Here is a 13,961-nt window from a genome sequence, read left to right as displayed (position 1 = left end):
GTGTTCCTATGCTTCTCCATGGAAGAAACTGCGAAATGAGGGCATGGTATCACAGGAAATATCTCACAGGCTCATTTAGGACTTGAATGAGACTCTTGGCTGCCTGGGACTAGACAGGACAGCTACTTTTTGACTTTGCCAGTCTCAGGCTTCTTCTTCTCTGATGATGATGATGATGATGATGATGATGATGACAGAGTTTCTCTGTGTAGCCCTGGATGGCCTTGAACTCACTGAGATCCACCTGCTTCTGCCTTCTGAGGGCTGGGATTAAAGGTGAGCACCACCAGGCCCAGCTGAGTCTCCAGCTTCTTACAAAAAGTCATTGCCAAATGCTATGGGGGCATTTCCTGGGATGGTGCAGATCTTGGGGCTGGTTAATTTGCAGCAACCAAAGCCATCACAAAAGTCATTTTCTTCAGGAAATTCCACCACCCTGGCTCAGCCTTGGAGCCTTGCTTTTAGATACAGAAGTTCCATTCCTTTGCTGACATTATTTTACATGAGCCCTTTCCTAACCTCTTTAGATCCTAGAGTCTGCCCCTGCCCTGGCTGGCAGCCAGTGAGGACTGTCCTCAGCAGCTCATGGTCTGGGCTCTTTTGAGACTGCTGCCTGTACCAGCTGAGACACAGAGGCTTGGCGAGCTCAATACAGAGAAGAAAGACTCGGGACGCTTTTGGGATTTGGTATCATTTATTTATTTTTTTTAAAACCCATTTGTAGTTTGGGTTCAGCTGGGAAGCAGGACATACGGGTGGAGGAAGGGATGGCGCGAGCAGGATTGGCCCATAGCTTTGGCGGGAAGCTCCAGACCCTGCTCCAGGGAGGTAGCTCCTGTTGTCAGGCCCCCAGCTGGTTCAGGTGAGGTGCCAGATCTTCTGGTGCAAGTGTCCTGAGCAGGGGAGAGTTCTACGCTCTCCCACCCACCTCCTCAAAGACACAGTCAGGTTTCCCAACACAGTGCCAGACAGCTGAGGGACATGACGCCATGGGCAGGCCTGAGTGTCTGGGACAAGGGACACCCACTGGCTGGCTTCTGATGCCAAATAACAGCCTAGATGTGGCTATCCAGAGGCTGCCGTCTAGAGTGGCCCCTAAGGAGCTGCTTCTCTTGGCTCCTGGGCTGTCCGGGCTCTGTCCCTGCAGCTGCCCTGGGTGCAAACAGTGGTATACTTCCCACCCCCCACCCTTCAGACAAAATAAAATAAAATACAATAAAAATTAGAATAAATACCAACCGGGTCAACATTTACATTTACACAGATGGACAAGATGATCCCCAAACTTTGAAGGTTTACAGACTGGATAAGGAAGAATGCATGGATGAAGATGGTTTGGGGGGCACATGCTCCCCATGGTTGATGGTGAGGCTCCTGGCCTTGTCCATGGGAGGTTGGGAGCCCTGAAGGAGCTGTGTGGTCCCAGAGCTTCGGCAATACGGCCAGTTCATGAGGGGGACAGTAACAAGCAGGACACTTGAGAGGAAAACAAGGACCAACTCATCCTGACAGGCGGGGGAACCTGAAAAGGGTCAATATCAGAACATCATGGCCAGATAGAACATCACAAGCCCGAGAGAGGCAACAGCCAGATATCTAGCTTTGCCTCCTGTCAGTTCATTCAGAGCTGGGCTTTGATAAGCTGTTCCTCTGGCGGCAGAGGGGCTCTGGCCTGGCGAGAGGTCAGGGGTCTGTGGGTGCCTGCATTTCCCCCACTTCCTGCCTGAGTCCTCTCCCACAGGAAGCTATTCAGACTTGGAGATTTTAGGCTTTGCTGTTGTTTCTTTAAAAAATAAAAAAGTTTTCTTTCCATGTCTGAAAAGGTAGCAGGGATCTGAATTTAAAACAAACAGCAAACAAACAGCTGGGAGTGTCCTATCAGGATGGGCCGGGAAGTGCTTTCAAGCAACTAGGCAAACGGTAAGTCTGGAGCCACCGGGACACAACATGTAATTAAAAATATATTTATATATGTATACATATTTATATCTTGCATCTTCATACTGGTCCTCAAGGCTCTAGAAGGGGCTGCTCTTGAGGCAAGACCCCCGCAATGGGCCATTAAGAAGGAGCTGCATTAGGTCCGTGGTACCCACAAAGCCACACACAGTCTCTGCTCTACACAGTGTTTGGGAGCCCTGTGTGGAGCCTACTCTGTGAAGCCAATGAGGAGCCTGGGAGAACTCCCCACTCCTGTGACTTGAAACCCCACCTTCAGCCTTTTTCCCCTCATGGTCCTGCTTCATTCTTAGCAGATGCTGATGTCCACCCCACCCCCACACACGTTCTCTCTCACACACCCACTCCCACACCACACACACACACACACACACACACACACACACACACAAGTCACACTCTCACACACACCCCACCCTATAGACACCTGGGAAGCAGGCCCATGCAAGCACACCTGTGGCTCCCTCAAACTGCAGGGAGCAGGTGTCTGAGGACCTGGGCTGCCCAACTGTACAAGAACATGATTTCCCTAGTGTCTTCTCTGGGTATCTCATCTGCCCTGCTCTTCCCTCAATACCACCTGTGGGGCTTGTAGTGTCCCTGGGCTCCAGGCTCAGCCTAAGGGCTGGAATGGAGACAAGGAGGCCAAGAAGCAGAGAAAAGAACAACGGAGAGGATGAGAGGAAGAGGAAAGAGACCAAAGCTGGGGTGGCCATTGGTCTCTATACCTTCTTCCCAGCAGGTCCTTTTGAGCCCCCATCTTGGGACCAGAAGATTTCAGTTGAGGACAGGCAGAGAGAATTGGGGAACTCTCCCTCCAGCGCTTCCCTTTCTGCTCTTCTAGACTTGAGGCAATTACAGTCTTCACTTTCATTCTAGCCAGGCTGATTTGAACTAGGAAGCCTCAAGAGCAGTGGTTCTCAACCTTCCTATGCTGTGACCCTTTAACACAGTTCCTCGTGTTGGGGTGACCCCCAACCATAAAATGATTTTCATTGCTACTTCATAACTGTAATTTTTCTACTGTTATGAATCGTAATGTAAATATCTGATATGTGACCCCTGTGAAAGGGTCGTTCAATCCCCAAAGGGGTCTTGATCCACAGTTTGAGAACCACCGCCAAAGAGCCTCCAACAAGGCCTAGGGCATGACTAGTCCCAGTAAAAGGAGAAAAATGGGAAGCCACTGGGCTTGGACACATGTTCTGGGGGATCATCAAAATGTGGGTTCCTGCTTGCCAGAGATGAGGCAGAGCAGTCTCCAGTCTCCAGTCACCACACGGAGATCAGCCTCTTGGACTTAGCCACATCCTCCTCTCTAGCCATTATAGAAGCAGTTGCTCCCAGGGACCAAAGCCTTCAAGAAATCCTAGCTTTGTTTGTAGCCTGGAGTACTCCATCTGGTCACCTACCAAACTGCCCAGTCATGACCCAAGGATTTTCCCCTCCCCCAACAGCTTGGGAGGCTGTTCTAGGTTTTGCCTGGGATGAGGTGAGGGCAAGTACACAGCCCATGAATGAGACTCCAAGACCCACGAAGCCAGTAGTGGGTTCTTCCTCCAGCATTTGCTTGGAATAAGACTTGCATTTGGTTTTAATTTGCCAGCTTCGTTTTTGGCCCTGTTTGCCATAACAGGGGCCAGGGCAGGTCCTAAGGCAGTCTAGGGGACAGTATCAGCCCTTTGGAAGCTAGCAGTGGACAAGAACAGAGGCACTGCAGGACAGGGGCCCAGGAACACAGAATTCCAGTGGAGATCCCCGTTGGGCAGAAGTTTCCAATTACTAGCTGGCTACTGGCAAGCTGTGGCTAGATTGTTTCCACAGGGGGCAGGGTTTGATCCCCCACTAATCAAGGGGTCCTTGAGAGGGTGACAGGGAGATCATATTGAGGGTGTTTTCACTGAGAAGAGAGACCTCAAAGCATCGACTTTTGAAAAAACAAAATGAAAGGGTGCAAGCTGAGTTGTGAGTCCCAACTCCCTTTTCTGCCTGAGGGAGCAGCAGGCCCTGGGGCTGGAGGCTGAGGGGAGGAGGAACTGAAGTTAGGAGGGGGTGAAGCCCGAAGTTTAGAGAGAGAGAGAAAGAGAGAGAGAGAGAGAGAGAGAGAGAGAGAGAGAGAGAGAGAGAGAGAGAGAGAGAGAAAAGCCTTGTCCCAGCTCCACTGGGGCTGACAAAGGCTGTCAATTATGGGCGGCTGGTGGGGACCGTGCCTGCCTTTGTCCTCCCAGACATCTGCTACACGTTGCCTGCTGCCAGTTGGCGACTGCGGCTGACAGCACGTGGGAACAATGAGAAGCCGTCTCGACCCACTTTTCAGCCTTCAGCAGTGCTGGCTGACCCAAGCGGTGGCCAGAGGTGTGGGAGGCTGAGAGGCAGCTGGAGACAGTGAGGAGTGGCAGAGATTCCTCCCATAAAGCTCTATGGGGGATGGGTTGGAAGGCGGGGTGGGGGGGTGAGGGAGTGGGGGGGAGGACTAGAGCTGAGGAGAGAAAGGGCGGGTGACCATCAGGACAAAGACATACATGCTCAGGCTGGGTAGCTGCATGGGGGAACTCTTCTGAGGGATGCGATCCCCTCCTCGGCTGGTTCCAGACTGGCCACTGTTGCTGCCTGCCTGCTTATTTCTTTTTCCCGCCAGGGCCACCCCTGTCCTTTCGCCTGTCCATCTGGCCCTGTGCACCAGGGCCCCAGCTGCCCATGGGCTGCCCGCCAGGCCCCTCTGGCTGTCAGGCTGTCAGTTTCTGGATGGTCCTGTTGTAGTACTGCGTGATGGGGGGTGTCAGAGGGTTCCAGCTGTTGGCATGGAGCTCGATGACCTCCAGGAGCAGGGACCGGGTTAACATGGACTCTGAGGGGCACAGCATCTTATCTCGAGCGCTGGCTAGGAGCTCCGTCATCATCTCAGGCAGCTGCTCCTCCAGCAGCCGGCCCGTGCTTTGTAGCTGTGGGTGAAAAGTGTGATCAGGATGGGACTTGGACCCCCTAAATACGCACTTCACCCCCCACCCCTCCCAGTCCTTGGCTAGATAGGCCGGAGGCAAGGACCAAAAAGATCTGGATTGTCCTAGGGACATGCAGATCCAGGCAGGAATAGCCAACGGTGAGATGCTAAATTTAACAACCATCTGCCAGCAGGAATGCTGGGAGCCAGGATATTGCTTGCTGCCCAGGCCTGACACCAACTCACTAGGAACTCACCTCTTGTGTCTTTACCCCAGAACATCCCCTCCTGCAGGAAGCCTTCCCTGACTACACTTAGCCCCTCGTTTGACCCCATGGTCTGCTACCTGGGACAATTAGGTATCTCCATGGTCATTTCCATTCACCAGGCATTTCTCTGGAAACAGATTAGTGATCCATACCTATATGTGTCTGTGTAGGACAGGAGGGGACACGGGTCTCCTTACTAACTCCAAACCTACCTCTAGCTACAGAACTGACCTCTGCCCACATTTGTGATAATTGGTAGGAGAGAGATATGAACTGAAGTAGACGGCCAGGCTGGAGATCTTGAAATCTTGAGAGGGGGGGGGGGGAGGCTGGCTAGGAGAAGCTCTCATCTTTGACTTCTGGCTAACAACTCCTGCAGGTCCCTACCCATATAAACGGAACCCTCATTGCCACCATACCCTGGCCTTATCCTACGCTTTTCTAGGCTCCACCTTGGAAGGAAGATTCCAGAAGGATTCAGTGTTCAGTGGCTGCACCTTGAGATCAGGAGCCTTCCAAAAGACTAAGCCAACGTAGGAGATTCAATCAAGCATTTGGCACCTTCTCCTAATTACATGTCATGGAAATGAAGGCAGATCTTTGGGGACAGCAGGTCCCCTGCAAACTCTGAAAGTCATTAGTGTGACACGCCTGATCCAAATAGCAGGAGGTCTTGGGACTGGGGAGTGGACAGTGCCAGTCTGTGTTGCATTCCTCTAGAGAATGATCCATGCCTGGCTCCACAGACATCCCTGGACCAGTGGCGGCTCTACAGGTAAACAAGTGACACAGTTTCCCCCAACAGTGAGACCTGAGGGCACATGAATCTGGGGTTAGTCCATTTGAACCCACAGCTCACCTCCATGGAGCAGCAGAGGACAGCGTCTTCCTTCACATCCTGAGACTGCAAGAGCTATAGAAAAAGAGGACAGAGGAAAAAACAGTCAGGCCAAACATCAGCTGCTAGCCTGGCAGGTGGGCCACTGTCCTGCTCATTTCTGACCCAGCTTTGATACTGTTGATGACCAAGCTCTCCACTGGGTCAGGAGCCGGGGCCTGGCTATGGGAGGGAGTTTGGTCATCAAACTTTCTTCTCCACTGGTGCAACATTTCAAGCTCAAAGCCACCAGCTGTGACTCAACCACAAGGAGTGCTTTTTAACCAAGACCATGGCTAGGTTTCCTTGACCACATCCCACCACATTTTCCTCTACCTATCTAGCCTGTCCACTCAACGTCTCTCTTTAGAAATTGAGACACAACTCATCTAACATAAAATTTACCATTAAAAACATTTTTTTTTTTTTTGAGATAGAAGCTCATGTAGCCCAAGCTGGCCTTGAACTTGTTACATAACTGAGCTGACCTCTAATTCCTGACACCCGTCTCTACTGCCTAAGTTTTGGTATCAGAGGTGTGCATCACCATGTCTTGGCTTTTTTCCATTTGAGACAAGGTTTCATACTATAGCACAGGGTGGCCTCAAACTAGTCATCCTCCTGCCTCAGCCTCCCCAGTGCTGAGATCACAGGTACAGAAGCTACATGTGACTCACATTCAACATTTTCAGTCTATAACTGCACACTTCACACATATCTTGGTTCCAGTTCCGCTCTCTGTATTTTTGTCCTTGGAGACTCTAGGCTACCCCATAACCACAGACCTTACTGTCTTACTCTAGGCCCCATCCACACACGATTGCCTCCATCCACTCCCACTGACATCTTTGTGGCCCTTGACATCTGTATCTTCTTCCTCCATCAGAAATGAAGTCAATAAGCTCAGGGCCTAGTTTATCCACTGTTGTCTCCAGCCCCTGACACAGGTGCTAAGTAAACAGAAAATATTTGCTAATAAGTGTCTTTGGAGCTGGGTGATGGTAGTGCATGACTTTAATCCCAGCACTCGGGAGGCAGAGGCAGACTCCGATGTCTGTGAGTTCTAGGTCAGCTTGGTCTACAGAGTAAGTCCCAGGACTCCAGGACTGGCTCACAGCTACAGAGAAACCCTGTCTCAAAAACAAAACAAAACAAAACAAAAAACAAAACAAACAAACAAAAAGGAGTCTTTAGGAGGCAGGAAGAAGGCCAGCCTAGCTGGCAGTGTCAGTAGGAGACAAAACAAGGGCCATTGCCTTCTGGGCAGAGTGATGCATCTAGCCCTGGGAAGGTAACAGTGAGGGGGTGTGAATACTACATTCTCACACACCTCCCTTGTCAGAACTACAACTGGGTTTGGTGATGTACACCTGTCATATTAATGCTTGCTGTGCCAGGGAAATGTTGAGTTTAAGGCCAGTTTGGGCTACATAGTGAGAGTCTACCTCAAAACATACAAAAACTGCAAATCAAATTGCTGCAGAAATTACAGCCAGATGGTGGTGGAGCACCCCTTTAATCCCAGCACTCAGGAGGCAGAGGCAGGTGGATCTCTTTGAGTTCGAGGCCAACCTGGTCTACAGACTTCCAGGACAGTTAAGGGCGGTTACATAGAGAAACCCTGTCTCAAACAAAACAAAACAAAACAAATTACAATAGATAAGTAAAACGCTATAGAAATTACAAGGAAGGCAGAGGATGAGGTTTCTAGGGGAAAGAACTGGAGACTGTGTGGGGGTGGGGTGGGGGAGGGTGTTGGCCACTGTGTCGGGAGGAGGAGAAACTGGGGTCTGGAGGCAGGGTCATCATGCATCAAGTGAAGGCTGTTGTGGTAGCGACAGGTTTCTCACAGCACATGCAGGTGTGTACTTGGGTCATGTTTGGTCCTGATTACAGCTTCTTCAGGCCTGTAGTATTTCCCCACAAGAGTATGCCAGGTTTAGCAACCAGTGAGGTAATGTTATAGGAAATGCCTCAAAGAGCCAGGGCCTGAGGAGCAATGGATACTTTGAAACATGCTGTGTCTACCCCTGGAAAGTGGCCTTCCCCACTTTCGGTATTGCTGCAGGACAAGCCTCATGCAGGTTCCAGGTCTGTCTGCAGAATGCTTTGACCCTTGGGCCAACAGCTCCTTCTCATTTCTTCTACCACCCAGGGCCTGCTCGCCTGCCTTTGGCCTTCTGTGATGGATGAGGCTCTGCTGTCTGTCCGTATTCCTTCCTTTATTCCTGTGTTCTATGTGACTGTACTATGTTCTGGGCTCCCTACAGACCACAGTGCCACTTCTACCCTTGCACGGCCTGTGTCCCTCCCAAGTAGAGTTGTGGGAGGGTGCTTTCTTCTAAACTTATCTCGTACTTGGCTATTGGGAAAGTCTGTGCTAAGCCAAAAACCACATTGTCTCTAGGCTCTGTTGCACAGGCCTGCTGGGCTTTCTCAAGGAAGTTACTGAGGGCTGTGCCACTCCTTCTCCTGTCCTTGCTGTGGCTGCATACAGTACAGAGAGCACAGGAAGGAGAGGCGGGGGAGACGGCTCACTTGGTAAGCGCTTGCCTTGCAAGCCTGAGGACCTGAGTTGGATCCCCAGAACCTGTGTAAAAAGGCCACGTTTGATGGAGGCACACTTGTTATCTCAGCCCTGGGGAGGCTGAGACAGAAAGAAGCTGGGGCTCAATGGCCTACTGATCTAACTTAATTAGTGAGCTCCAGGTTCATTTAAAGAACTTGTCTCAAAAAATAAGGAAGAAGGGCTGGAGAGATGGCTCAGAGGTTAAGAGCACTGGCTGTTCTTCCTGAGGTCCTGAGTTCAGGTCCCAGCAACCACATGGTGGCTCACAACCATCTATAATGAGATCTTGTACCCTCTTCTGGCATACAGGCATACATGCAGGCAGAACACTGTGTACATAATAAATAAATATATTTAAAAAATAAGGAAGAAGAAACCTGACATTGACCTCTGACCTGCTCACCCCTTAGATGCAGACGGGCTTCTTGATGCTATCTGCTGAACATGGATGCCTAGATCCTTTAGTGATGACTGCAGAAAGAGCTCCTTCAACCTCCTTCTTTGACCTCTGAGGGTGGCTTTCTCAACTCTGTGGATGGTCAGGAAGTCCCCACTTGCTGCTTTTTTGTGGTAACAAGAGGCTCGCCTGTCTTATTTGATGACAGCTTCTTCACTGGAATCCCTTTGCCTCTAACCTCCCAGGTTGCGCAGACTCATCAGTAGCTCCCTAGTATCCACTATGCTAGCCTGCCCCTGTCACCTGGCAGAATGCACTTAGGCAGTACTGTGGTCAGCCCAGGGTTCCATGAGCACTAGTCTGCACGCAGGTGTGAAGGACCCTTTAAAAGAATGACCTCCTCCCACTTACGCTGTCTTTCAGGCTCTTCTCTCCACTCTCCTCTCTTTCTGCTCTTTTCCAGGTCTCTTTCTGCTGTTCCCCTGGGGCAGACAGGACTTTTCCTGTTTCCCTCTTCTCTTCTGTCCTTTCTCTGTGTCTCTTTACCTCTTTTCTCTTTCCTCCCCTCCCCCATTTCTAATGAAACTTCTCACTTAAGCTCTGTCTGCCTGGCATGTTTGTCCCTCCACCTTGGTCACCCTCACCTGCTATGGAATCCGCTATCTCAAGATCCCCCTTCGAGCTTTATCATAACATCTACTCCTGGACATTCCTTCCCTTTGTGGGGATCATAGACATCCTTCCAAGTATGGAACTTGTCCATTCTTCCACCTTGGCCCAGATTTTCTGTTACATGTCTCATTTCTCCAAGTCTAGGTTCCCAGAGGGACAGCTAGGTTTTGGATAAGAGAATCCTGTTTGTATATTGAGGAGCCCAGTACTTCTCTTATTTATACACATTCTACTTGGGATTTTTCAGGAGCTAGTTGCTTGAACTCAAAAAGGAGTCTCAAAAAGGAGTAGCCACTTGAATAGACAAAATACTTGTACACTTCTTCATGGCTTTATAATTGACAGTAGTCAAAGGCAGAGAAACCCAAGTGTCCAACACTGGAGAAGAGGATAAACGAATGATTCATCTTTACAAGGGAATACAATTCGGCTCTAAATGGAGTTGTGACATGTGGCATCACTTCAATGAACCTTCAAGACACTGCTAAATGAAAGCAGCCTGGAGCAAAAGAACAAATACAGTGTGATTTTTACTTATATGATGCCCTGCGAACAAACAAACTCATAGAGGCAGAAAGCAGGCAGCTAACAGGAACTGGGATGTGGGGCAGGGTTTTCAGTTGGGGAAATACAAAGACTCTGTAGCTGGTAGGGATGACTACAGAGCAATATGACTGGGCTTAATGCTGTAAAAGTATACTTAAAATGGTAAATATTATATTATGTATATTTACCACAACAAAGAAATGGTTTTAAAAAAAGAAGACAGTGACCAGAGCAGGACTCTCTGGAAGAATAGACTGTCCTTCTGAACCACCACTCTTAGAAAGAAGGGCTGCACCAATGGAGGGCCACTGTGGTCCAGTCTCCGGGTGAAGGTCTGGGTAGGGAAGAGGCTACCCCTCATCCAAATCTTTGGCATACAGAGCGATGTAGGCGGGCTGGGGCAGGCAAGCCACCCGCACCCTTGCACCGTGAAATGTGTTTCTTGGATGAGAATCCAAGGCAATTGTACGAGCCCACACAGTGTTTGTTAGGAAGCGAATGCATTCCTGTGCTATTGTCTCTGCCGGAGCCTTGTTGTGGGCACACCCATCACATCCTCCCTCAGGGAGAAGAAGCTGAGGTGCTCCAGCCAGGCTGTGGGAGGCCTGACAGCAACTAGAGAAAGAGCATCCCTGAGTCCCCCGGGAAGGGCTATGGGGCATGGGCATGCTGCCCAAGGCGTGCCCAGGATGGAACCAGGCTAGCTTTTGGGATGCCACCCAGCAGGGAGAGAAAGGTGCTGACAGAAGGCACCTTGATGGGCTGGTAGGGGTGAGCAAGGAGACCACAGCTTTGTGTCTCACTAGTTAGGGTGTCAACCTGAGGTCCGCTGGCCAGCCCTCCCTGACCATCCCAGATCTCCACAGGCACATCCTGCAGTCTTGGAGAACAGACCCAGCTGCCTCCTACATTACAGCCAGTGCTGGCCCTGACCCTGTTGTCAGTAGCATTGGTTCTGGGTGGGCTGGGGGAAGCAAGGGAGGTACAGGATAAAGAAGTTTATAGAGTACACTGGCTACCTTGCTGGAGACTGGAGCCCAACAGAATGCCCTGATTGGTTGACTGTGTACATGGAAGGACCAAGGCTTGTAAGGACAAAACCAAAGTGTGGAAGAAGTTGAAGGCCAGAAAGATTAAAAAAAAGAGAGAGAGAGAGAGAGAGATCAAAGGATCAGAGGTGGAGGAGGACGCCTGAGAGATGGGCAAATGTTGACAGAAAAGAGAGAGAAAGAAAGGACAAGAAGACACAGCCCCAGCACATGGGCTGTTGGGCTGGGGATTTCACACAGCCACCTGCATTGTAGGGGGTGCTTTTTAGTTGGTTGAGCTTGTCCATCCTATGTCTCTGCTGGCTCTGAACCTGCATTACAGCCAAGTCCAAAAGACAACACAGGAACCGATACTCATGGTAATGACCTTGAGTCATCGTGAAGAGGGTCAATTACATCTGGCTCTCTCTGTTCAGGGAGACAGATAATCCATCCAAGAAAAGCTATCATCAAAAATGTGCAGCAGGCTGGGAGTCAAGATCTGCCACTTGCCGAGAGTCACCTGGGGCATGTCACTTAATCATGCCATGCCTCGGTTTCCTTACCCAAGAACGGGGATAATATCTGCCTCGCTGTTTTGAGAGTCAACTGAGATAATGTACAGGCAAGAGCTTTGAAAAGTGCAAAGCCCAATTCAAACGCAAGGTGTTATTAGCATGATTACATTTATATCTTTATAAACACATATCTTCCCTGCAGATCCCAACACACTTTGTACCCTCGTGACACTCTTGTGGAGACAGGCAAAGGCCACAGGCATTATTATCTCTACTTAATAGACAGAGAAACCTAGCCTCAGTAGTTAAATGGCTTGCATAAGCCAGACAGACAGACAGCGAGTCTGAGCAGAGCTAGACAGAGCTTAGAGTCCTGGGTCAGCATCCTCTTCCTTCTCCCAGACTAGGTCATTTTCCGTCTGAAAGCTGGAACTCATAATTCTTAATTCTGCTGACTGGTGACAAGAGCCAACCTGGGCTTTGACAAGATTGAATTGATTTTGCCTGCTCTTTGATTGCACTGGTGACATTTGTTTATTCATCAACACAGTATCCTTTCATCCATTGGCTTACCCATTCATTCATCCATTTACCCACTCACCCTTACCTATCCATTCACCCACCCTTCTATCTACACATTGACCCACCCCCCCTCTATACACCCATCTATCAATCCACTCATCCATCAATTCAGCTATCCATCCATCCATCCACCCACCCACCCACCCATCCATCCATGCAAGTATCCACCTACACCAACATTTAAGGAGCAGTCACTATATGCTTACTAAAGAGTGTAAAGACAAGGATAATGTTAAGACTTCTAACTTACTAGGGAAGACTAGAAAGACTTTTGCCAGGCATATGGGGTTGGATCATGGGGTGAATGGTGGTAGTGGAGAATATTCCAGGGATTTTGAAAAGAAGATTATACACAAGCTAAGGCTATGAGCAAGCAGAGTTCACTAATGTACTGACTAGTGTGTTAAGACACCTAAAACACACAGGACTGGGGGTATAGGATGTAGCATGACAAACAAGGCCAGGGCCATATACTGATGGGCTCTAGCTGCCATACTACTCAGGTTGGTTTTTGTTTTTTGTTTTTTTTTTTGTTTGTTTTTTTTTTTTATCTCAAAGTTCTGGAGAGACCCTGAAAGATTTTAAATGGGGGATGAGCAGATGATATTTGCATTTAACAAAGATCCTTTCTTGAACAGAGTAGAGATGATAAACTAGAACCTCAGAGTCCTGTAAGAGGCTGTCATGTGACATTGTGGTGGCTTGAATTGAGGCAGGCATAAACGGATGATCATGCCAATGAGAGAGAGAATAGATTTACAGTGAGTGTGTGTGTGTGTGGGGGGGTGGGTGGGTATAGAAGCTGGGCTGCTCCCAGGCTCAAAGCTTGATCAACTGCACAAATGACAATGCCACCAACGATACGGGAAGGTAGGAACTAATGAGCTCAGTGTTGGAAATGCTGAGTTCACGGTCCTTAGGAATGGTCTTGGAAGGTGTCTAGTGGGAGAGTGGCTACCTGGCTCAGTGCCCAGGATCAGTCAGGCCATAGGTGTGAGTGAGGAGACCTGGAAAATACATGGAATAAGACGAGAACGTGAGGGCACTAACCTTGGAATCAGCAATGGCTGGAGAAGAATCGAGAAGAAACCCTAGGGGAGGAAGAAGAGGGTGGCCAGAGAGCTAAGTGGAACAAGAGGAAGTAGCGTCATGGAAGCCAAGATTTCCAGGAAGTACAGGTCAACAGGTCAAATGCTTGGAGAGGTCAAGTAAGATGAACAATGACCACAGTGCCCCAGACTTAGTGATTAGGAAAGAGAGAGTAAGCTTTGCCATGATGACATCAGTGTGTGATAGAGGCAGGTAGAAGCTGGGGATTGGGCCTGGAGAACGGCAGGGAGGCCCAAAGTACCCCTAGAAAGAATGTATCTTTGCTTTCTTTTACTGGAGACCCCTCCATCTGTGTCTCCCGTCCTGTCTCTCCAGTTTCTCTTGTTTTCCTTCAGACCCTGTCTATGGAAGAGAAGAGGCTATCAAGAAAAAGAGAATGATGTTGAGCTGACGGGAATGTGTATGGAGGCAGGAGGATCTGTATAGCCCAAGGTTTAAAATTTTCTGATTGGATTGGATTGGACAAAGTCAGGCAGAGGGGGATCAAGTAAGT

At 49.5% G+C, this 13,961-nt stretch overlaps 1 protein-coding gene across 4 annotated transcripts in view; it reads right to left on the bottom strand.

The window, feature by feature from the left end:
• Positions 1 to 683: 683 nt before the first annotated feature.
• Positions 684 to 13,961, bottom strand: part of Ctif (cap binding complex dependent translation initiation factor) — a 241,089-nt gene continuing 227,811 nt past the window's right edge. For 3 of the 4 annotated variants that reach the window (XM_027397919.2, XM_027397920.2, XM_027397921.2), the window contains exons 11-12: positions 6,029 to 6,082; positions 684 to 4,901 (exon numbers count right to left, since the gene is read on the bottom strand). In XM_027397919.2, the coding sequence (XP_027253720.1) occupies positions 4,686 to 4,901; positions 6,029 to 6,082 (270 nt within the window). In that variant the 3' untranslated portion in view covers positions 684 to 4,685. The remainder of the gene's footprint in view (positions 4,902 to 6,028; positions 6,083 to 13,961) is intronic. The other variant, XM_027397922.2, reaches the window with a different exon arrangement.

The sequence above is a fragment of the Cricetulus griseus genome, chromosome 2 (genome assembly GCF_003668045.3).
Source record: "Cricetulus griseus strain 17A/GY chromosome 2, alternate assembly CriGri-PICRH-1.0, whole genome shotgun sequence".
Taxonomy (NCBI): domain Eukaryota; kingdom Metazoa; phylum Chordata; class Mammalia; order Rodentia; family Cricetidae; genus Cricetulus; species Cricetulus griseus.
Note: the sequence above shows the minus strand (reverse complement) of the source record. Positions and strands in the feature narration are given on the sequence as shown.